At 38.2% G+C, this 22,240-nt stretch overlaps 4 protein-coding genes and 2 non-coding genes across 6 annotated transcripts; 1 reads left to right on the plus strand and 5 right to left on the minus strand.

Moving 5' to 3' along the window:
• Window positions 1–6: 6 nt before the first annotated feature.
• Window positions 7–79, minus strand: TRNAR-CCU. Its single transcript has one exon. It is a non-coding gene; the product is annotated as a tRNA-Arg (tRNA).
• A 1,094-nt stretch (window positions 80–1,173) lies between these two features.
• LOC106309534 (transcription factor RF2b-like) lies at window positions 1,174–2,670 on the plus strand. The gene is made up of 4 exons (XM_013746581.1): window positions 1,174–1,574; window positions 1,745–1,877; window positions 1,970–2,054; window positions 2,215–2,670. The coding sequence occupies exons 1-4, from the start codon at window positions 1,174–1,176 to the stop codon at window positions 2,550–2,552; spliced, it is 957 nt and encodes a 318-aa protein (XP_013602035.1). The 3' UTR covers window positions 2,553–2,670.
• Window positions 2,671–2,893: 223 nt separating this feature from the next.
• On the minus strand, window positions 2,894–2,964 carry TRNAG-GCC. The gene has a single exon. It is a non-coding gene; the product is annotated as a tRNA-Gly (tRNA).
• Window positions 2,965–3,168: 204 nt separating this feature from the next.
• LOC106307723 (uncharacterized membrane protein At1g06890) lies at window positions 3,169–5,898 on the minus strand. The gene is made up of 8 exons (XM_013744757.1): window positions 5,784–5,898; window positions 5,419–5,640; window positions 4,936–5,120; window positions 4,781–4,848; window positions 4,517–4,649; window positions 4,259–4,420; window positions 3,900–4,172; window positions 3,169–3,512 (listed from the first exon to the last, which is right to left on the minus strand). Exons 2-8 carry the CDS (start codon window positions 5,537–5,539, stop codon window positions 3,381–3,383), a joined length of 1,074 nt encoding a protein of 357 aa, XP_013600211.1. The 5' UTR covers window positions 5,540–5,640; window positions 5,784–5,898; the 3' UTR covers window positions 3,169–3,380.
• Window positions 5,899–9,080: 3,182 nt separating this feature from the next.
• Window positions 9,081–14,435, minus strand: LOC106312264 (nardilysin-like). Its single transcript, XM_013749715.1, has 19 exons — window positions 14,037–14,435; window positions 13,872–13,947; window positions 13,749–13,795; window positions 13,534–13,646; window positions 13,251–13,324; window positions 13,039–13,134; window positions 12,832–12,951; window positions 12,470–12,703; window positions 12,214–12,362; window positions 11,916–12,072; window positions 11,601–11,750; window positions 11,139–11,518; window positions 10,911–11,060; window positions 10,608–10,790; window positions 10,285–10,488; window positions 10,070–10,173; window positions 9,833–9,986; window positions 9,615–9,736; window positions 9,081–9,491 (listed from the first exon to the last, which is right to left on the minus strand). Exons 1-19 carry the CDS (start codon window positions 14,319–14,321, stop codon window positions 9,248–9,250), a joined length of 3,042 nt encoding a protein of 1,013 aa, XP_013605169.1. The 5' UTR covers window positions 14,322–14,435; the 3' UTR covers window positions 9,081–9,247.
• A 251-nt stretch (window positions 14,436–14,686) lies between these two features.
• LOC106311834 (protein TIC110, chloroplastic) lies at window positions 14,687–19,965 on the minus strand. Its single transcript, XM_013749138.1, has 15 exons — window positions 19,361–19,965; window positions 19,231–19,290; window positions 19,033–19,156; window positions 18,871–18,939; window positions 18,676–18,774; window positions 18,501–18,567; window positions 18,182–18,246; window positions 18,010–18,104; window positions 17,534–17,661; window positions 17,363–17,463; window positions 17,011–17,227; window positions 16,560–16,714; window positions 16,203–16,328; window positions 15,138–16,106; window positions 14,687–15,065 (listed from the first exon to the last, which is right to left on the minus strand). Exons 1-15 carry the CDS (start codon window positions 19,876–19,878, stop codon window positions 14,817–14,819), a joined length of 3,042 nt encoding a protein of 1,013 aa, XP_013604592.1. The 5' UTR covers window positions 19,879–19,965; the 3' UTR covers window positions 14,687–14,816.
• Window positions 19,966–22,240: the final 2,275 nt, after the last annotated feature.

The following is a 22,240-nucleotide window of genomic DNA, read 5'->3' on the forward strand; positions in this document are numbered from 1 at the left end:
ATAAAACGCGCCGGGTTGGAGTCGAACCTACGGCCTTCTGCTTAGGAAACAGACGCTCTATCCACTGAGCTACAGGCGCAACAAATCAGAATTTGATAGAGATGATTGGAGATTTTATTTACATATACAAAAGGCCAAAATTCTAAAAATCAGTCTAAGCTGAGCCTAGGCAGCAATTTGGTCTCATCCAAAACGATTTTCTTAAATTCTGATTTTTACTGATTTATACGATTCAAATCGGTTTAAATTGTTCTAAATCAGTTAAAGTCAGTTTAAATCGATCTAAATTAGTCAAAATATGTTCAATTAAGCAATAATGTTAGCATAAATCCACAAATTTGTTTAATTTATTTTGTTTGGTATATATAATTTTAATAATTCATCATAATAATATTATAATTAAATTCAAAAACTAGAATATCTCGTATAAATGCAAATATATATAAAATAAATTAATAATTTGTTAACGCCAAGACCTCGCCTTGACCCTGAATAATAGTCGCTAGTACTCCTTAAAACGTCTAGTTACTGCCTAGTAATTTCTTGAACATTGCAAAAAACAAATGAATTATATGAACTTTATTTTCAAGGATGGATTTAAAAACTCAGAAGTTATAATATAACTGTAATTACTTTTTATTCTTTCTTGGAGCCAATCTACCAAACTAAAAAGATATAGACATAAAAATATAATGTAGTAATTAAAATAGTATTGGAATTAATTTGATAACAAAAATGTAAATTTCTATAATTAAATATTCTTTTTAAAAAAAAGGAGGGAGACAAGATGTTGTGATGCTTCACGTGTTAATGTGACTTTTACTTTTCATCACTAATATTTTATAAACCGACCAATTTTTTTTTTTTTTTTTGAACACATATAAAAAGTCTTCTTTTTTTTTGATCGATAAAAAAAGTCATAATTCATTTTATTTATAAAACTCAATGGCAATTTATAGAAAGTGAGCAAGCCGAGTTCCTACTATGTTCTGTCGTTTGATAGAGAGAGAGAGAGAAAGCTTCATCTCCAATCTCCATCATTATCTCCTTCCTCTCTCCTCCTCCTCTTCTTCGTAACACACATTGACTCTCAAAAAGTCTCCCCATAACACATCAAACCAGAGAATTTCACTCACACCATTTCCTTCCTCAGATTCAAAAATCAACAACCCGATGGACAAACCGGATCCTCCACCGAATCCAAATGCGGATCCCGTCCCCTCCTCCTTCCACCGCCGATCTCGCTCCGACGACATGTCGATGTTCATGTTCACGGATCCGCTCTCCTCCGCAGCTCCGCCTTCTTCCGACGACCTTCCCTCCGACGACGATCTCTTCTCCTCCTTCATCGACGTCGACAGCCTCTCCTCGAATCCGGATCCCCCGATCTCCTTCCCAGATCCCTCCCCCGCCGTTCCTCCGTCGTCCTCGTCTCGACCTCGCCACCGTCACAGCAACTCCGTCGACGCGGGATGCGCGATGTACGCCGGGGACGAGATCATGGACGCGAAGAAAGCCATGCCTCCCGAAAAGCTCTCCGAGCTCTGGAGCATCGATCCCAAACGCGCCAAAAGGTTTTTTGATTTATTATTAATCTCTCTGATTTGAAAATCAATGAGAGAGCTCAAGCAAGAAACAGTCATTGTAAAAAAAGTTTTTTTTTTTTTTTGGTTGAATTAATTTAACATTAAAAAAAAAAAAAAATCAATGAGGATTTTCAAAAATTGTGTAATTTGATTTGCAGGATCTTGGCGAATCGACAATCTGCAGCGCGTTCGAAGGAGAGGAAAGCAAGATACATTCAGGAGCTTGAGCGTAGAGTTCAATCTCTTCAAACTGAAGCCACCACTCTCTCTGCTCAGCTCACTCTCTTCCAGGTTTGCTCTGTTTCAATTAGTAGCGGTCTTTGCTCTGTTTTCAACGGTGAGTTTAGGAGTTTTTTAATTCAATGTTTGTTTTGATTTATCAGAGAGATACAAATGGACTTGCTAACGAGAACACAGAGCTGAAAATGAGATTACAAGCAATGGAGCAACAAGCTCACCTTCGTAATGGTAATAGCAAAAGTCTCTATTTTTCATATGATGCATTTGTAAAATGTAAACAAAAGGTTTTCTTTTTTTTTTTGTTGAATTAATTTAACATTCAATTCAAAAAAATTGTATTCATTTTGGTGTCTGTGATCTTTAGTCTCTTGCTTTTGGTTTTTGTTAGCTTTAAACGAAGCATTGAGGAAAGAAGTGGAGAGGATGAAGATGGAAACTGGAGAGATATCTGGAAATTCAGATTCTTTCGATATGGGGATGCAGCAGGTTCAGTATTCCCCTTCCACGTTCATGGCGATTCCACCGTATCATCATGGCTCAATCAACAACGGCCAAGATATGCAGCAGATGCGAGGATTCAATCAAATGTCGAATTCTCAGAGCGTATCCGAGTTTCTGCAGAACGGGAGATTGCAAGTGCTAGAGATAAGTAGCAATAATAGCTCAGGCTTGGTTAAATCTGAAGGACCTTCGCTCTCTGGTAGTGAGAGTAGCTCTGCTTATTGACAAAAGACCTTGGGGGATGAGAATACATGTGTTATAGGCTTTTAGATTCATTTGATTTGATTCACTTTTCGATTATTTACCAATTCTTTATTTATGGAGGTGCCAAAGGCTTTAAACTGTGTTGTTGAATTCGTTGTTGTTGTGAGTTTCATCGATTTGCTACTCTCATTGTTTGTTTGTTCATCAAGGAACATGGAGATTCTTAATAAAAGTTCGTTGGTTGCACATTTTTAAGTGAAAATCGAAGGGAAATGAAAAAAAGAAAGAGCTCAGGATGGTGGAAATATCATCTTGAAATCAGACCCAACCTTCGCTAAACCATATTTCTTCACAGCTCAGAATGCACCAGCCGGGAATCGAACCCGGGTCTGTACCGTGGCAGGGTACTATTCTACCACTAGACCACTGGTGCTTCGTTGTTTATCATTCTCTGTACTTCCTGAAATTAAATACTGAAACTTGTTTCCCTCTTATTCTCTGCTACATTGAATGAGAAATAGAAAACAGTTGGTAAGGAGAATTGAGTAGCTTATATATACAAATCAAATACATGTGTCCAGAGTGTATGAACATAGCCACAACTTTGGAATACAGTTGTATCACTCGATCCAAAGTATAATAAAATTGGATTATCAAAGCTGTGTTCCCCCTCACTCCCTACCTTCTTCCAATTTCCATTGCAATGTGGAAAGCTGTTGATTTTTCAGTCTCTCCTACTTCTCTACTATGCCAAAAAAGAGAAGAAACAAACAAAAGGAATTTTCAAAGTTCTTTTTTTCTTCCTTCTAAAAGATCTGATACAAAAAGAAGTATAGCAAACGTTCAGCTTTAGGCTTGAAAATCTTTATTTGAGTTCCATACAGGAGCCGCCGTCTTTTGCACCCCACCAGCACCACCATCTGATAACACTCCGCTTCCATTTTCAACTGCTATTAGCGGATCCTTTTCACTCTCTTTCATCTGCCAATCCCAGGAAGTAACATCAGTTTCTTAATTTCTTGTACACGAATATGACATTACAGAAAATCAGCATAGACCTATTTATAAATAGACTTTTACCAACCAAAACAACCCCCCTATGATACGATACCAATGCTTTTCTGATATCATCTAATTATTTATCTTCTTGTACCCTGACTTAGCAATTAGACTAATATAACTTTTCCCTTTTCTATACAGTAAAATCTTATGGAGAAAAGGGCTTCTTCTGTTTAAATCATACGAGAGAAGTACGTGTGACTCTTATTTGATATGTACCAGGGATCAATTTACTGGAGTCCCAGCACTCACTAGTATTTAAGCTATATATAGCCAAACAGAAAGATATTAGGTAGAGGAAATATATACCTGAGGCAATTGGGTTGATGTTTCACTTGCCTTCTGCTGAGTTTCAACCGAGCAGAAATAGGAATAAACCACCATTCCAATCACTGCCACCATAATACCAAGAATGTTGCGCCAGTTGAATGGGTCCTTCAGCAACACATATCCAAATGCTAGAACCAGGCATGTTTTCAGATGTCCAAGAACCTGATATGTGACCGGAGACGTTTTCCCAATGACAAGAAAGGTGCTGAAGTTTACAGAGACTGATATGAGGCAGGACAGGACGATGAAGAACTGCAGTAAACAAAGAAGCACGTGTAAATATATGTCACAAGGAAGCTAGAAGACTTGGGTAGAATCCCTGGCAGAGTGACTCTTACCACAACTTGAGAAGTGTACTTGAAAGCAAACACATTCTGGTTAGTTAGGAGCCCATCTAGAAAAGGGCCAGTGACGAAAAGTGTAATTGCTTGATAAGGGCAAGACTGATAAAGAAGTTGCGTGGATGAAACTTTGAACTTCTTCTGGATGGTATTTGTCATCTGTGTACAGTTGGTTAAGAGAACACCATCGAATTGGCATAAGATCAAATATAAAGACAGGTCGAAAAACAAAGCAATGAGGAAAGAAAAGGATACAATTTGAGCAACGCAAGTAGTGATAACAGCGAGCAGAGACAAGACAGAACCCAGCATATTAAGCTGAAGATCTGTGACGGTCGCAATCCCAACACCAAGGAGAAGGATGGTTAACGAAAACTGAATCTTTCGACTGCAAAACAAAAAGAAGTTAAAATAGTTAACAAGAAACGCATAAGAAAAGATAGATGATGTCATATAAAATATCCGCCAACTTAAGAATCACTCAAGTGTAACAGAAACTGTACAACTTTGAGTGCTAACCTGAACTTTTTCCTGAAGAAAAGAGTCTCCAAGAGAACAGTACAGGGGATGATTGCTAGTTTCGTCATCTAATATCAACAGAAGAAAAGATGGGTTTAAGAAAACACAGGCCGAAACGATATCATCATGTAGCAGCTGGAATGACAAATCAATACCTGGTAAAAACCAACGGAATTAAATCCTAAGCTGAGGTTCAATAGTCCTATGGATATCCCATTCAATATCCCAAATCCCATCACAGCTCGTGGATCAAAAGGCTTGTGCTCAAACATCTTCATCCATAGTGCCACATGAAGGGAACAAAACGTGACCAGAAGATGCCAACTTGTCAAAGTAGTCGCTGTAATTACAAAAAAAAAAAATAACAAAAGCAAGTTCAGATAGCTTATGAGATCAATAGCATATAATGCAGTTATGATCAATTGCCCCTGAATCTGCCACCCAGCAACAAAACAATCGTCTCCCAGAGTAAAAAAAGTACACACAAACATCTTTTCTTTCTTAAAACATATACAATCATCAAATCAAGTCTCGTTATGGAACCATAAGGGGAAAGAAAAGAGATAACAATTCCAAACATAGTATAAAGTAAAACGATCTCTAACCTATCATTCATCTCAGAGTTGAATAAGGTTTACCGAAGGTGAAGCCAAGGGTGCTAATAAGCGCCTTGTTACAGATCACGATCGACACAGACGATACAACGGATAAACTCAAAGCGCCGATTGTTCCCAGCTGGAACCTCTGGCCCTCGCTCATCTTCTCTCTCCTAATTTTTTTTTTTTTTTATATCTCTCTCTCTCTCGCTTCAAATCACGATCTACGATGATCTACCTAAATGCGAGAGGGTCGAAGCTCAACTGCAGCAAAAAAACGGAGAAACATAAAGTCGTTAGATCTGCCGTTATGAGAGAGATAGAGAGATCAGAAAATTAGTTAGAACGGAATTTGAGGAGACGCGAAATGAAACAAGGAGGAGATAAGAGGGAGAGGGGAAACTCACGAGAAGAGATTCAGAATCTGTGTATAATAGAGAGATTCCTATTTTTTCGAAATCTGATGGTGGTCTGCACTCACCACCACCGTTCGTTCACAGGAAAAAAATAGTAAGAGAGAGAGAGAGAGAGATAGTTTCGCTTCCTACGTTGATACTTATAGGGCCCCACCAGAAATTAACCGCGGGTTAAATCAAGGTGTGCTTCTCTTTTAACAGCATCTTTATTCCAATAATCCCTAAGTGGGTTCTTAGTTATTAAAATTAAGTTAAGGAATTATGTTAAGAAACAATTAAAATTAGTCATTCATCGGTAGTTTCTTAAGTTAAAGGGTTTTTAAGAAAAAATTATTAAACCTACACACAATGTGATCGTGATACATACATAATCTCGTGATACAACTATGAAACAATAATACAATGTGTGTCTCTGGTGACTATGAAACAATAATACAACACATGACTATGAAACAATAATACAATGTGTGTCTCTCGTGATACAAAAATACAAGACACACATACTCGACACATACAAGACATATGTAGACCTTCTACAACTACAATGGAAACATTATATGTATATGAAAGAGCATCAATATAATGAAGTCATGGTCATCAGGATGACAGCTGCATCAAAACAAAAGAATGAAACATATAGAAGAACTCAAAATTAGACTATCATTGAATTTACCTACACCATGCTAGTAACTACAGCTAAAGATACAACTCCATTCAATTACAACTAACTCAGCATAAGTTAAAGGAGTGAAAACTCACAGAATAATCGGAACAGAAGACTGCAGACAGTAGATGGAGTTCTTCAAACTTCAGGGCATTGTGCAAGACCGCAAACTGCCGTGCAACAGCAGCAACCTGAACAACATGAAATTTTAACTCCAACTTAAGCACGGAAGCTTTGGTAATCATTGCAAAAAACAAAAGAAAATAGTCAAGTAAGTGGATTCACCACCAAAGACAATTCAAAGAAACGTTCAATATTCATGCTCTCGCTGGAAAGCTTGCTAACCAATAGCTGCAGAATCTTTATAGCAACCTCCATAGCATGTGAGCCTGAATAACATTCAACACATTAGTTAAAATTATTCTCAAATCCATCTAGCCTCAGCACACGGCACATTTTCTTTGACACCGGTTATATATAACCAACCCCCCATCAGGAACTTCTTACTAACAACAAAAAGCATTCACTACTATCTAATGTGCATTATATAAACCGTGAAACAATGCAAAGCAAAGGAACAAAGAAGTTACCATCAGGTAGATCAGACATCTGGGGAGCTATCACTCTCAAGCCTCCAGAGTTTATCAAAGCCATGACACCAGCTTCACAAGCCGTGGACACCAAATACAAAAGCTTGTAGCGTTCTCCGAGAATGTTAGTCGCTGGTCTAAAATTTCCAAAATCCAAAGTCTTAAACTTTAAAGAAGCCACACTATGCAAAAGCTAGAAAGACGCATAAGCTATCACATGCTAAAGAATGAGGCGATCTAACATACCTTTCGACATGATTTCGAGAATAAGGGGAATCCAGGAGACCATCTCAACTGAAGAAGCTATCTCAGGGACACGGCAGAACGCAGCAAGAACTGTAACAGGCAGCCGCAGATACACATCATGATTCTCACCTCCATCACCACTACCTGCAATCAAAAATACTCGAACAATCAAACTTCAGAGAGCAACAAATGCTTTCTATAGAGCTACAGATTACTCTTTCTACAAATTCTCGACTTACTTTCAAAAGCTTAAGGCAATCATCAAGAGACAGAGATTGTTCGTCCTGCGGTTCCGCCATATGAGAGGAGAGAAACGTCGAGAAAGAAAGAAGCAACACGACACCGCTCTTCTCTCCAATTATTTTGCGACACGTGGCTCATAAGAGTTCTGCCTTCACGACCTTAACTAAGAGACGCCTCTTCAGTTAATAGCTATTTTTCTTTTATTTTTAAACCTAATTAACCTAAGATCCTATGCTAAGACCATCTCCAGCCCACCCCTATTTCTATCTCTATATTTTCTTCTAAAATAGAATTTCTCTATTATAGAAGTGAAAATACTCCAATGCCTCTATAATAGAGTTTCTCTATTTAGAGTAGAAAATATAGAGATATGATATTTCTACCTCTAAATATAGAGGCAAAAAGTAACTTTCATCTATATTTTCCTGTAAAATAGAGGAACTCTATTATGAAGGCATACATTGGAGCATTTTCACCTCTATAATAGAGATCTCTATTTTAGAGGAAAATATAAAGGTGTACATTGGAGATGCTCTAAGAGACAGGAATAAACATGCTCTGAAGTGTCAGGGCAAGTACATTTGTTGTTTTACTTTATTTTTTAAAAAAATTAATTTTTATATTTGTAATTTTTTGTAAAGATATTTGTGTTTTTTTGTAATCATATTTGTATTAACTTTTTTAATTATTATTAGTAAGAGGTTTTGATAATTTGATTGAATTTGTAATGTTGGATAACTATACATGTGCTATAGTCATTTCATATTTATTTTGTAATTTATTCGTAAACAGTTATTAATGATTTTTTTTTTAAAAATAACAAAGTATAGCTACAATTTTTTTTAATATCCCCATAGTAATTAAATAAATAAAATTATATGTTTTTCATTGAGTTTTCATTATTTGATTTCATATATAATTATAATAATGTTATAATTACACATAATAATTTGTCATGAAAAATATGAGTTCGATATAAATGCATAAATATACTTAAACCAATTTGTTGTGATATAGATCATAGTTTAAGTTGATAGAATATATATTTTCCAACATTTTGGTTGCTGTCTGTGTGGTCATAAAAATATGAATTTAGTTGTTATGGAACTTCCTTCTTGTTGCCGTGTTATTTAAAGTAACATTAAGCAGTTATAATTATTATATGCACATATAAGCAGTTAAGCTTCAGTATTTTTTTAAAGTTGGACTCAACTATTATCAACCAGACATGTTTCTATCAACTATTATCAACCAGACATTTTCCTAATTTAATAGTATTGATTTTAGAACTGTGTTTGAGAATTTTCTATTATAAGATAATAACGATTTTTATGACGAAAAAAAATTATGACGTGTATCATACTTATATTTTATTAATTAAAAATCTTTGCTATATAATTAATAACACTTTTATTTAAAAGTTTAAATATATTCTTAATTTTTGGAGTTAATATTAAAAAACAGAAAAAAGTTATAAGATCAAATTCATCAAAAAATGTCACTAGCTGGTCTGCTTGTATAGATTTTGAGCTCAACCAACCGACAAAGCATAATTTAAATGCATATCCTTTAATCATAACATAAAAAAGCGACATTTTGGTGTGTTTTCTCCAAACGTGCATCAGTTGGGTGTAATAAATGGAGTTAAATGAAAATACCAGAGATAAAAAAAATAGACGAAGCAAAGCTCTTTTGTAGTGTTGTTTGTGTCACTAACAGAGACTTGGGTAAAACTTTGAAGTTGACTTGAAAGCCACAGCGTCTGCGATGACCTGCACCGACTTGGGATCTGTCTGAGTTTCCTTCATATTGGTGTCGCATCCCCACACCCTCACCGCAAGCCTACGTGATTTGGGCGATGATTCTTTGAAATAGGTTTTGTACCATTTCATCACATCTTTCTTCTCTATGCTTCTTAGTTCTTCTGCCTCTTTCTGGGAGTAATCAAACATGTACCTGTGCGAGAGAGAGAGAGTTTGCTATTTTGTCAGTGACAGATATGGAATCAAGCAACACACTGAACTTTTATATATGAAGCTACAAATCTGATCCTTCAAACCCTTGGAGATCCCCTATTACCTTTGGTCAACAATCTGACTCCATAGCTCATTTGTCTCGGACAAGAGAGATGGATCCTTTTCCAGCAATCTACCAATCAGACCGCTTCGATAATCTTCAAAGGACTCTTCATCCAACTGTTCCTGCAATTAAAACCCAAGTAACGTTTGACGAATGAGATAGAGAACGGAAAAAGCTTTAACAAAGCTTAATATCAGCCTTTGTTATTACAAACTTACCAGCATGCCTTCAATGTCCTTTATGAAATTGTCGATTCTCCCGAGCAAATGAACTGGACCGTACTTGGAAGATTGAACACAGAAACAGAAACCGTGGACACGGTAAGTTAAGCGAGGGCCACACTCAACAACATAACCAAGCTGCTCCTTTGTCCTATAACCAAAATCCATACATATGACTATCCATAAATACTATTTGATCTATAAAACAAACTGGATAGACATGTGATAACTAACCTCAACTGATTGAACAATGGCTCTTCTATGATTTCACTAAAGAGATCCAGCACAGCTTTCATTCTTGTTGACTTAGCTTCCTCAGGCTCGATTTGATAGTAAAGCTGCAAAACAGGATTCATGTTCAAATTCATAACCATGACTATCTCCGAGAAACCTACTATAGCTTCTACTTAGCTGGCTCTCATCACAAGAACAGTCAGTTTTCTTTTTACCTCGACTACTGAGTTTGTTTCAGATTTGTTCTTCACATTGACATCTCTCACAAGCTTGGCACTCAGAGGGAAGCACGTTATCTGCTCTCCATGTCTGGATTTGACTGGGAGCGGTTCAACTGTCAAACTGTTTTTGAATATGTTGGATATGTTTACTGCTTCGTCTTCCGACAAATTACCATGGCACAGAGCCTCAATAAATATCTGCAAACATAACAGAAGTTTTATCTAACCTTTGCTCGATTTAAACAAAACCAGAGACAAGTAGTCGAGTGTTAAGTAAAAGGGAAATCACATTAACTGTGGCTGATGCAGAATGTTACCTGAGAGCGGACTTCAGGAATAAAGCTGTTGAGATCAGTGAGAGACAAATCATTTAGTACAGACAGCTTCTCGTCGCTGTCATAGATTCGTTTACACAAGAGTTGCAGTCTCAAGTATGTGGAATGGTTCAAAGGCTTCATATTAGTATTTCTCAGCCCTCTCTCCATGTTTTCTTTGATAACCTGCCAGGTTAGATAGTATCCGCGGATCAATAGCGAACGAGACGAGATTGATACGAAAAAACAAGTTCAAGACTGAATGAGAATAAAGAGTAACAGTTAATACATGCGAATTTCGCATACCTTAAATCGGTCCAGGCTTGGCATGAAGGATTTGGCTATGGCTAATATTTTTGATAAGAGAGCTGGAATTTTTTCGTTAAACCCAAACACTTTAAGCTCTAGTTTATCACCATACATAGATAAAGAAGTTTCAAGTTTTGCTATACTGGCCTGCAAAGATAATCAGATATTCATGTCAATTAAAAAAAAAAACATCTAAAAAGATTTTTCCGAAAGGTAGTTACTTGCCTGGTATATGATCTCATTTAGCTCGTCTTTCAGAAGGTTGATAAATAGTTCCGTCAAAAGGCAGTTCTTCACACTGCCATATGCCCCCTTTAAATTTATGCGGAAGTATGTATTTGCACGGGGAACCTTGAACGTTTCGTCAAGTTTGTACCAAAACTTCATTAACGGTTCATCAATTATACATTTAGGGGGAGACTGGCTTTTGAGATCCCCATCAGAACTAGTAGCTCGGATGGAAAAATCAGAAGGGATGAATTGGTTTTCTGAAGGGAGATGTAAAGAGTTATCTACTTCTGAAGGATTGATCCATGTTTCCATCAACACCAAAGGAACATCTTCTACTATGTAATGAGAACCGAACCAAGGCTCAGTTTGGAACTCTGAAACAAGGAAGTTTTCAAGAGTAAGATAGTGAGAAATATGCAATCCAAAAGTTAAATACTCAACAAATTTCTAAAGTACCTTCTGACTTGATGGATTTTGAAACAACATCAATTCTCATGTTTTTTGGTGTGAAGAAACCCATTAGATCTGCTATCATTTTTGAATCCCATGTCCGGTATACATAATCACCATAAATAATGTGCTCTACCGGATAAGCAAGCATATTCTCTGCACAATAACAGTTTCAGTGGTTACTTAAAAAAACATGATGATTTACATACATTAACACATGATAAATTCTGAACATATTTAGGCTTTACATGCCAACATGATAAGCTAACCACTGTTACTGCCTTAAAAGAACTAGACGAATGAGACCATGTAAGTACAAACCTGAAAGTTCAGCAGCATAATCATCTGCAGCCTGCTCCTCAGCATATCTAAAGTCCATGTTCCCAATATCTTGGAGTTCCTTGAATATCCATTCTTGTGGTGACGCATCACGCAGTAACTTGAGATATTGATAGGTGTAAGCAATGATGTCATAAATCTGTTTTATAGTAGTCACAAGGTCCAATGAGTAACGTAACAAAATAAAAATGGAAAAGAACAACAGTATATAAAGCTATATACAGTTCAAAAACGATTGAAAATCCCCTGCCTTGAGCTTAGTTAAAATATAACCATTTACCTTCTCTAAACCAGAGTCAGTGAGATGTATAGACATTCCGAAAACATAGGCCAAAGACGAGCGGTTAATTCCATCATCTCCAACACCAGCAGACAGCGAGGTTGCCCAGCCCTTACCTTTAAGGAATGATAGAAGACTTCCTTTGCCCTCTAAAAAGATCATTGTATAAATAATATTCGTCAGTATGCAGTTTACATGCACAAGCACGCTTTAAGAAAACAACATAGAAACGATAAAAATGGATGTGATTCCTCACCATGTCCTAATAGATGTGCTAGATAGTCCTCCGGCTTCTTCACATAGGCATGGCGAAGAGGAGGGAGAGTCCATGTCAAATCAAGAGTATGAACATCTTTAACCGCTTCTAGGCGATATAATTTACCGCCTTCCCAAATAGGACCTTTTGCCTCCAGTGTTGGCATAATTTTGGATCCGTTTTTAACATCGCCAAAGAGTTCTACGACCCAGCTTTCAAGTGTATCGAGAGATTCTGCAAGATTTTATACGTAACCATAAAATTACAATAAACTCAGATAGCAACAAAGGCCATTATTATGAGTTTAATTAACGTTTTTCCAAGAATTAGAGCCAAACGCATCATAAACCTAAAGAAAATACCTCCTCCAATGACAACGAGTTTCATCAATCCACCGTGGTAATATTCCTTGTATAGTTTCATGATGCATTCCCGTAGATCAACCCCATTTTCCATTGCACCACTCAAACTCTTCTTGTTACCTTACAGAGCACAGAAAGGACATTAACATTAACTTATTTCATGAATATCTTAAGTGTGGCAAGAGAGGTACACCGACAAGTCCTTACCCCATGAGAACCTATTAAAAGGATGACCCTTTGCAGACGTATAGCACTGTAATTGTTGCAGACGGCATGCATCATTTTGGAGGGCCTGGTTAAATTCTACAAGTTTGGATCATGTTAGCTATATAAGAGGTCAATTTTCTTGAATGTTGATTAAAGATGAATTTTTCGTAATTTCTAAACAAAGGACTACGGTTATGATTAACATGCAATACCTGAATCAACAGCAAGGACTTCTCGTTCCATGGCTTCAGTCTTCATGAGCGGTGCAACAAAAAACTGAGAGAACCTATTAACAAGAAGACAAACTAAGGTCAAATAAGTGTTCCAAAGAACAAAAAAAAAAACAAAACGGAAAGATTAAACCTAACAGCAATTTCAAATACCGCCTATGGAAAATCTTCTACAGCAAATGATTTAGGTAAAAATGCAGGTGACACATGTTAAGGAGACAATTGACGTTTAAGGAACAAGAAAAAAACAAATAGAACTATGCACCTTTTCAAGGCGCCTTGAAGGAACTCTCTCTTGACTTCAAAGTGATAGCAAGTATGCTCCATTTCGGTGTACGCATTAGAGGATCCTCCATGCTTAGACAAGTAACTATCATACTACAAGCCAAAACAAAGTCAAACCCAGAAGATACATTATTCAAACAAAATAAAATCTGTACTAAACATTGAAAAGATCCAATCATCATCCATTGTGCTTACTTCATTCTCATCGGGGAACTCGGAGCTACCCATAAAAAGCATGTGCTCTGCACAAAACGTTAAACATGAGAGTGATTCAAAAAGTCAAACTGTAGTAACAAACTCATCGAAAGATGAACATACCAAGAAAGTGAGCAAGGCCTTGCGCTTCCGGAGGATCCAAGAAGCTACCCATTGCAACACACATAGCTGCAGCTGCCTGAAACGTCACAGCACAACACAAACGAGTTTAAAATCAAATTTGTTAAAAGAGTTAGAAAGCAGGTGATGTATCTTAAATCGAAATACCTTTTTGGTCTGTTGATCTCCTTTCCCTTCTACTTCATCATCATCCTCATCATCTCCTTCCTCGTCATCTTCATAGCTTCCGTCACTATCTTCTTCTTCTTCTTCTCCGTCCTCATCATCTTCATCGATCTGATCAGCCGCGTATCCTTCGGGGTAAATGTCTGGATCGTGAATGAGCAGAGCAGACAATCCGTTCTCCAATTCAATCACTCTGTACAACCTCCGATCGTTGGGCGACTTCACCACTACATTGTCCAAGGTCGAAACGGCTTTCGTCTCAGGCATCCTTCTCGTTCTGAGAAGATAGCGCGACTCGTGAAGAAGCTGAGGGTATCCGAATCTCCTTCTTAGGTCTTGCTTCTGCTGCTTGTACGCAATGTATCACGATTCCGCCGCTATTGCCCCTCTCCTGAATTTTCGTTTATTTTATTAAAAATAAAAAGGAAAAAATCACTAAAACGCAAAATCAAAACTGCAATGTCTTGCCGTTAGTTCCGTAGATATTTGACATGTAAGCCGTTTCATGCTACAGAAACGACACGCACTGCTGCTTTAAGGAACGAAAACATCAAGAAAGATAGATCTCATGCATTCAAGCTAAAATCTAGTGGTGATTAGATTATAGATAATTCACATCTTTAGTTTGCAGATTTTTCAAACTATTCCAATCAATTCATGTTTTGTTCTGAGAACATTTTTCACAGATTTTAAAAATTCAAAAACCGTTTTCTTCTCTCTCAATCAGATCTTATTCAAAAGTTAAAGACATTCATTGAAAATTTAGAAGACAAAGTTGCCCTCTTCTGCAGCAGAGGAGAACACACCATCTTCCATCTCACGGAGAGCAGTTGCAGTTGAATCATCTATCCCCAGTAGATATTGCAGCCTCGAAACTTTTTCAGGCGCAGGTTTGGGATCACTCTTTGAATAAATATCATAAAGATCAGATAATTCCTCTGCGACCTCCCATGACAGTGGCTCAGACGGTACAGCTTTGTCGCATGCAAGCAAATCATTCAACGACGAGACCTAACACACATAGATGCACAAATCAGTCTGAAATATCCAAGAGTTTATGTCAAGATAAGAGAGGTTGCTTACCACTCCTTTACGGTTTCTCTGCCTGAGTAATGCTACTGATTGGATCAGGGAGTTTGATAGTCTACTCCTAGCAAGATCATGAACAACGCCTTTTGCCTTTTCAACATCGATACTGAGATCAGATGGGATGGTCTCGTAGACTTCAGTTTCATCGAACTCACCTGTTCCTGATGAGAATATATCATTCACTGTCTTCTTGAATAGTTTCTCTCTCAGACTCACTGCGATCATGCTGTCTAGGCTGACGTTTGCTTCCTTGAGCTCACGTATCTGCTTTATGTTCAGTCTTCCTTGGTTAACAGCAGTTTCAATCGCGTTCGCCATTTTTGTGGTTGTTATATTCTTTATAACTTTCTCCGCTTGTGGCTGAGGCAACCCAACTTGTTTCTGCAACTCGTCTAGCTGCTCTACTCTAGCCTTTGTCAACTGCCCATCAGCTAAAATCACTTCGGCTTGTTGTCTGAAAGCCTGCTCGGCAAGACCCACGTGAATGTTGACTATTTCTTTCGAAGTCAATCCGAGGATCCCACCAAGCTGGTTCAGAAGCAAGTACTCTGAGTCGTCTCTCTTTGTTGTGATCTGGGCGCCGAATGGGATTCTTGTGACCTCTCCGGTTAGACAGTAGAGCAAGTACGTTTTGTAGAGATCGATCCTGTCCCTGTCGGGAAGGTCATCTTTGAGAGTTATCTCAGTCTGGCCAGGCTTTCCCATCTTCTCAGCGAGTTCCTTGTCAGGTCTTGTCTTTTTGAGTGATTCAAGGGATCCCCATTCCTCAACTTCAGTATCTACTTCTTTCACTTGAATAGGCTCTTCAGGTTCTTTATCAGAAGATTCTCCCTTAATGTCAGCCACCATTTCAGTCACAACCAACGTGTTGAAAGCAATCATTTTCTTGAGCTCCTTTGCTGACTCGGTGCGATTCTCTGCCGCCCTTGCTCGTCTGATGTAGTTTGTGAAAACCCTACGGGCCTGCATCAATGAAGATTTTTCGGTTTCTATTAGAGAAACAAAATCCTAATACCAAATTACCAAACATGGGAAAAGTAAAGAGAATGATATACTCACAGCCTTGCTAGCAATAGACATGGCAGTCTCTCTGGATAACCGAAGACCATGAGCAGCCTTTCTTACTGATTTGCGAGTTTCAGCATCATAACCATCCACTCCAGAAGAAATCGCTTCTCTGACAACCTGGAAACGATGTAACGAACAAGTATCTGTAAGTAAACCGTCCGGTAACAAGGCGATAAGTTGAGATGTGGCCACATGAAGTTATTGGAAACGGATTGAAAACAGGTAAATACGTACTATTAAGTATTAACACTAGAGTTTTTCTAAAAGACAGCGGTGAAATTGCAGTGTCAAGACAAAAGACAATGGGAATAAACAGGGATACAGAAGGGGACTGATAAGCTGGATTACCTTTTCAAATATGCTTCCACAGATTTCTGCATGAGCTGCCTCAATAGTTTGCTGAGGAATACAGAGCATGACTCTTAACCTTAACAAAGCAGCAACATTGTCATCGCTCAGCTCTCCATCAGTAACATACTGTTGAAGCTTCTGCCTATAGATTTCTGAAGAAGAGCAAGTGACTGTCAGATGACTGAGGATAAAAGACTCCAATAAACATTAACACTGTAGGATAACAGCATGTAATCAAAGGAGAGTGACAGACTTGTTGGAAACCCCAAATCCACAACATTTAAAGCTAGTTTGCAAGGTAAGGGACTAGCAGGTTAACAGTCAAATTGAGAAGATTCTAGTTATTCCATGGACCCCATCCATTCCATTTTTGGGCGATAAAATGGCAATTCAAACTGTCTAACTCATGTACAACATAACAGGATAAGGTCAGGTGGTCCCCATATACCTTCATGGATTGCGCTTGCCTTCTGCGCATCAAAGTGCAGCTCTTCGCATAGCTTTTGAAGGTATTTTGCTTTGCTATCTTGTGCTTCAAGGTCACCACTAGTAACAGCGTTAGCAAGTCTCTTACGGTATGCCTTGGACGTAACATCAACACTAATAGCTTCAGCCTCCCGTGTTCCCAGTCCGAGTATGTTTCTCAGTTGGCTCATTGCCACAAGCTACCAATCAGCAAAAAATGACAACAATTGACATCGCATGGGAAGGAGACAGAGAGAAAAAAAAAGTCTGAAACCATGCTCCGTATGTACCCACTTTGCAATATAATAAAGAATACAAAACTGGTTTCAGCTTACCTTGTTTTCTTCAATGCGCCCAGTTGATAAAGCATCTGTAACATATGCTCTATAAAGGAGCTTTAAATCATCCATCCTCCTCTCAAAATCAGAATCACCACCTACGCCACATACATCCAAGCTAAGGGCCTAAGATTACTTCTCAAAAGAGACCGTCAAAAGCATCTTTACCTATCAAAGATATAGGGCCAAGACCCCGTGCAAATTGATCTGCCTCTGAATGGCTTTTCAAGGAAACCAGCAGGTTGTTAAACTCCAGTACTTTTTCAAGCTCTTCCACAACAAGTGACATACTCTTCCTGGATAAAAACAGATCAATAAATGAATAGCATTGTAAACTAAAATAAACTAGATGATCCAATTTAGTTTCAATGTTCATTATAACCGGGATACAAAAACGTCTATAGAATCAAAATCTCATTGATATACTTAAATTCCCACAAAAATAAGTAAATAACTATGTAACTTATCCGACTAAAAAAGTTATTATAATAAGAGCTACAACACTAAAGGAAACGATAGAAAAGGTCAGCTTTTTGTAAAATCAAACCTCAGGGTAAAGCAAAAGAACATTAACATCTTCTTCACATGTATCATAATTTTTCCATATATTTTTCTATATGTGATTCAATAATACAATGCCTTACACTGCTCGTGTGCGGGATTTTAGTACGCTAAGTGCTGAAGAAATATTCTCTATGGCTACTGTTCTTGTATGTTCTCTAAACAAGTCTTCAGCAAGCTGCAACGGAGAAGAAAATGTCAGAAGAACTATAGCCAGTGACAGTACGAAGTCAATGACACAAAGAGATAGAATACCTCATCAGAAAGCTTAATTGATAGTTGTGCTTTTCTCAGGTCCACAAGGTTTTCTACGTTAATATCTGCAAGAACATGTTAATAGACATATAACCATGTAAGTTTCCATGCATAAAGCTGCAGAAAAAGCTAAGCCGTATATATTATCAATGTCAAATGAGAAGTTCCGTGCCGAATATTCAGACATCTTGCTATAAGAGGAACATTACTAAACTCTATTTCAAGGAAGTGACACAATAGATGATAAAACCAGCTCAGGCAAATTCATCCATTCTACAAGCGTAACATTACTTATCTTTAAATGAAAAAATAACATTACCTCTACCAACTAATTTCAACCTTTCGGCATACAGTTGCTTTGCATTTTCACGAATAGCAATCTCAACCTGTACACGAGATTAATACATTAGCGAAGAACTTCATATTACCAAGTTGGAAGCAGGTGCCAAAAATGTATGCAAAATCACATGTTCGACAAAACTGGAAATGCCTACCTGAGCATCTGTGACCTTCAGAACTCGCTTCCAAGGCAAAAGGAAGGATGCAGCGTCTCCAAACACAAGAGCTGAAACATATACAAGCCTCATAAATGCCTGCACTGGGAGCATACAACTTGTGATCACACTTGTGCTCTCTTGCTGAACCAAGCTACAATATATAAACAAATACTAGACACAAGCGCGACTCACCCGACGCTGTTCGGCATCCCCTTCACGCTCCCCAGTCTCAAGCCTTTGCCTAAATATCCTCCTGCCAATCTAGACAAGACCAACGAGTTAGTAATTCTACATTCAAAATCCTTCTGAATCAACTGCAAAAAGGCTAAGTGATAACTCAAACGAATAAAACACCTCCATGTGCATGGAGGCTGCATCAGGGTCGTCTATTCCCAAAGCACTCTTGAATTTGACTATCTTATCCACTTCATCTCCTTTAAGAGACTGTCCTTCAGCTGGAAGCACCGAAGTCACGTACCTAACCAAGATTAAGATGCAAAGATTAACTAATGAACTCTCCACACTAAGATTAGGAGCAAGAACTTGACTCACCGGCAATATATATCACAAATCTCAGCCTGGAATGCCTCATCTCCTTTGTTGACACCATACCTGCAACATATAAGCAAATTTTAATCCTCTCTATATCCTCTTTCATCTTAAAATTCAAGCAACCACTAACCTAGAAGCTATCTTTTCAATATCATCTTTAGTCACAGAGGCAGGATCTTCAATTTCAGCAACATAATTGTGCAAACCGATGGCAGCCACCTCCGGTACGGCGGAGTTCATCGCATATACGACAGCTCCACCGGCGGCTCCAGCTGCAGCAGCCGCACCAAATGCAATATTCCTCGAGCCAGCTAACCGGAGCCCAAGGCCATAGCCAGAAGCTAGCGACGCCGCTAGAACGACAGCGGAAGTCGCCAGCCTCACCGGCGGCGTCATTTTCTCCACAATCGGTTGCAATCCGGTGAGCTCCTTCTTGTTCCCGTGTACATCTGATTTCTTCGTAGACACCAATGGTTGCTCGGACGAAGTAGCTGCGCAGCGAGGGAACGAAACTCGGTAACGGCGGCGAGACGGAGATTGAGACTGCGATAAACGGAGAGGTGACGGAGTGAGGAAGTGGCAGAGTAGAGGAGGCCGAGGGGAAGGTGAGATTGGAGCGTTAGTGGCGGTGATAAGCGAGGGATTCATGATTCCCCTCTACTGTGAAGAAGCTCGTAGGGTTTAATTATTCGAAGAAGTGAAGAGAGAGGATAGAAACGAGGAGGAAGAAAGAGGAAAGGGATAGGACTTTTAAAACGTCGTAACGTTTGTAACAATATATCAAAACACTGCGTGCCGTTTTAATCTATGATAAACGGTGAGAAGTTAAAATAAAAACAAAGTAGACGGCGCGCGCGCGTAAATTGGAAACGGGACGATTTCTACTCTCTTCTTTGCCTGGTTCTTTGGCTCTTTAGAGCATTTTATTAGTGAATCCCCCCTTGGGTTCATAAAAAAATTTTAATATATTTTTGGTGGGATGATGAATAGTGTTGAACCTGTATATTTTTTGTTCTTCTATTAGTGAACATGAAGATGGAGTTCTTAGGAATAAAAAAAAAATTTATAATATTTTTTAAAAGTTTTTATTCAATACAATGAGAATTCATGAACATACAAAGATTATTCATCTTGATTACCAAACTTTTGCCATATATTTTTGACTAAATTAGCTTGCAAACGAGCATGTATCCGTTGATCCCAAATTTGATTGCGAATGCCAAGCATATTACCGATATTGGAAAGGATGTCCGTAGAGTACGAAAAATCAACTTGGGAACTTCTGCTCGTCTCTTCGGCTTTTTGGCTTGAACATCAAATACTGACTCGAATGCATGATCAAATTGTTGGTAGAACATTTCTTCAAAAGCTTCGTTTAATCTTTCATCAACACCATCAGATAATGAGGAAGACATTGTATTTTTTTTTAGAAGAGAAATGAACAACCTATTGAGTTAAGTGTTTGGGAATTTGGCTAAGTGTTTGGAAAAAAAAATTTGATGTTCGTTGATATAGTGCTTGAGAGCTTTGTGGCTTATCTTGATCGAAGGATACGAAGGTTTTAGGAGTGTTCAAGAGGTTTTACATGAGATAGAACAAGTTTGGTATTAGAAGAGATGGAATTTTGGTTAAGTGTTTTTGAAAAAAAAAATTGTGATAGAACTAGTATACAAGTACAGAGACAATATTACAAGAGAGAAAGGAACTACAAGGTTTTAGATTCAGAGGTAATCGATAGAAGAAAAGAGAGACATAGTTTATATAGAGTGCAAAGAGACATAGGTCACAAGTACATAGACATTTTACATAATCCGTGAATGAAAAAACAAAGTGTAGAAAGCAACAAAATTCTACACTTTCCCGTGAAACAAACAGACATAGTACATTCATTACACATCAAGCCAGTACAACCCGTGAAACAAACAGACGATCAAGTTGAGTTAAAGTCCTGCGCCAGACAAGCACCTGTGACCTGCACAACAAGACAGAACAAGCAAGTTAAACCAGAAGCTATATAGTAAAAGAAAAAGAAACCAGAAAGGCACTAACAAGATCAAAGGCACTAACAAAATCAAAGCAACCTACTAAGTTTCAAGCAACTAACAAAGTCGAAGCAACCTATAAGTTTCAATATCAAACCAGATTCAAGCAACTAACTTCACTGACCAGAACTAGCAACCTACTAAGTTTTACAACAACAAGTAAGTTTCAAGCAAGTTAAAGGCACTAGCAATATCAAAGCAATTCGGATATGAGTTTGTTCTTCAGAGACACTTCTATATCAGATACTGTATCTTTTTGGGCAAGGAGACAATCAAGGATTTTCAGTTTGGATATGTTCTCTTTCACAACTAGCATGCTCTGTAATTGATCAAAAGCTGCTTCATTCCCATGCTTCTTGCGTTTGGCTGCTTTGCAAGCCTTAACACCAGGAGGCCTAACCTTTTCCAAGTGAGGCACCACCTCCGCAGGTTCCTTCCTTTTGTCCTTTGCACCATCTCTGGACAAACAATTTGATCTCCATTTTTGATCAAACCGTAGTTCCCTCCAGGCATGTTCAAGGCTGAACTTCACCTGGTAGTCATTTAAGAAGATGTCATGGGCAGCCTTCATGATATCATTCTCATTTTGGCCACTAGCTTGCTCCTTGACAGCCGCCTCATAGCAACCCACAAACTTGCACACCTGCTCATTCACTCTTCCCCACCTCTGCTTACATTGACTTGCCTCTCTAGGAGGTAAGCCACTGAGCTGAGGGCTTGAAACGAACCCTAAATCGAACCCTCATGACGCTTTACAACCATCAAACGAAACCCCCTAATCGATTTACAACTCTATCTCGAAACCCCCAAATCGATTAAGAACCCTAAACCCCCAAATCGATTTTGAATCCCCGGTAAAGGAACCCTAAATCGAACCCGCATGAAGATTTACAACCATAAATCGAAACCCCCTTCTCGATTTAGAACCCTAACTCGAAATCCCCAAATCGATTTCGATTTCCCGAGAT

The sequence above is a fragment of the Brassica oleracea genome, chromosome C8 (genome assembly GCF_000695525.1).
Source record: "Brassica oleracea var. oleracea cultivar TO1000 chromosome C8, BOL, whole genome shotgun sequence".
Classification (NCBI taxonomy): domain Eukaryota; kingdom Viridiplantae; phylum Streptophyta; class Magnoliopsida; order Brassicales; family Brassicaceae; genus Brassica; species Brassica oleracea.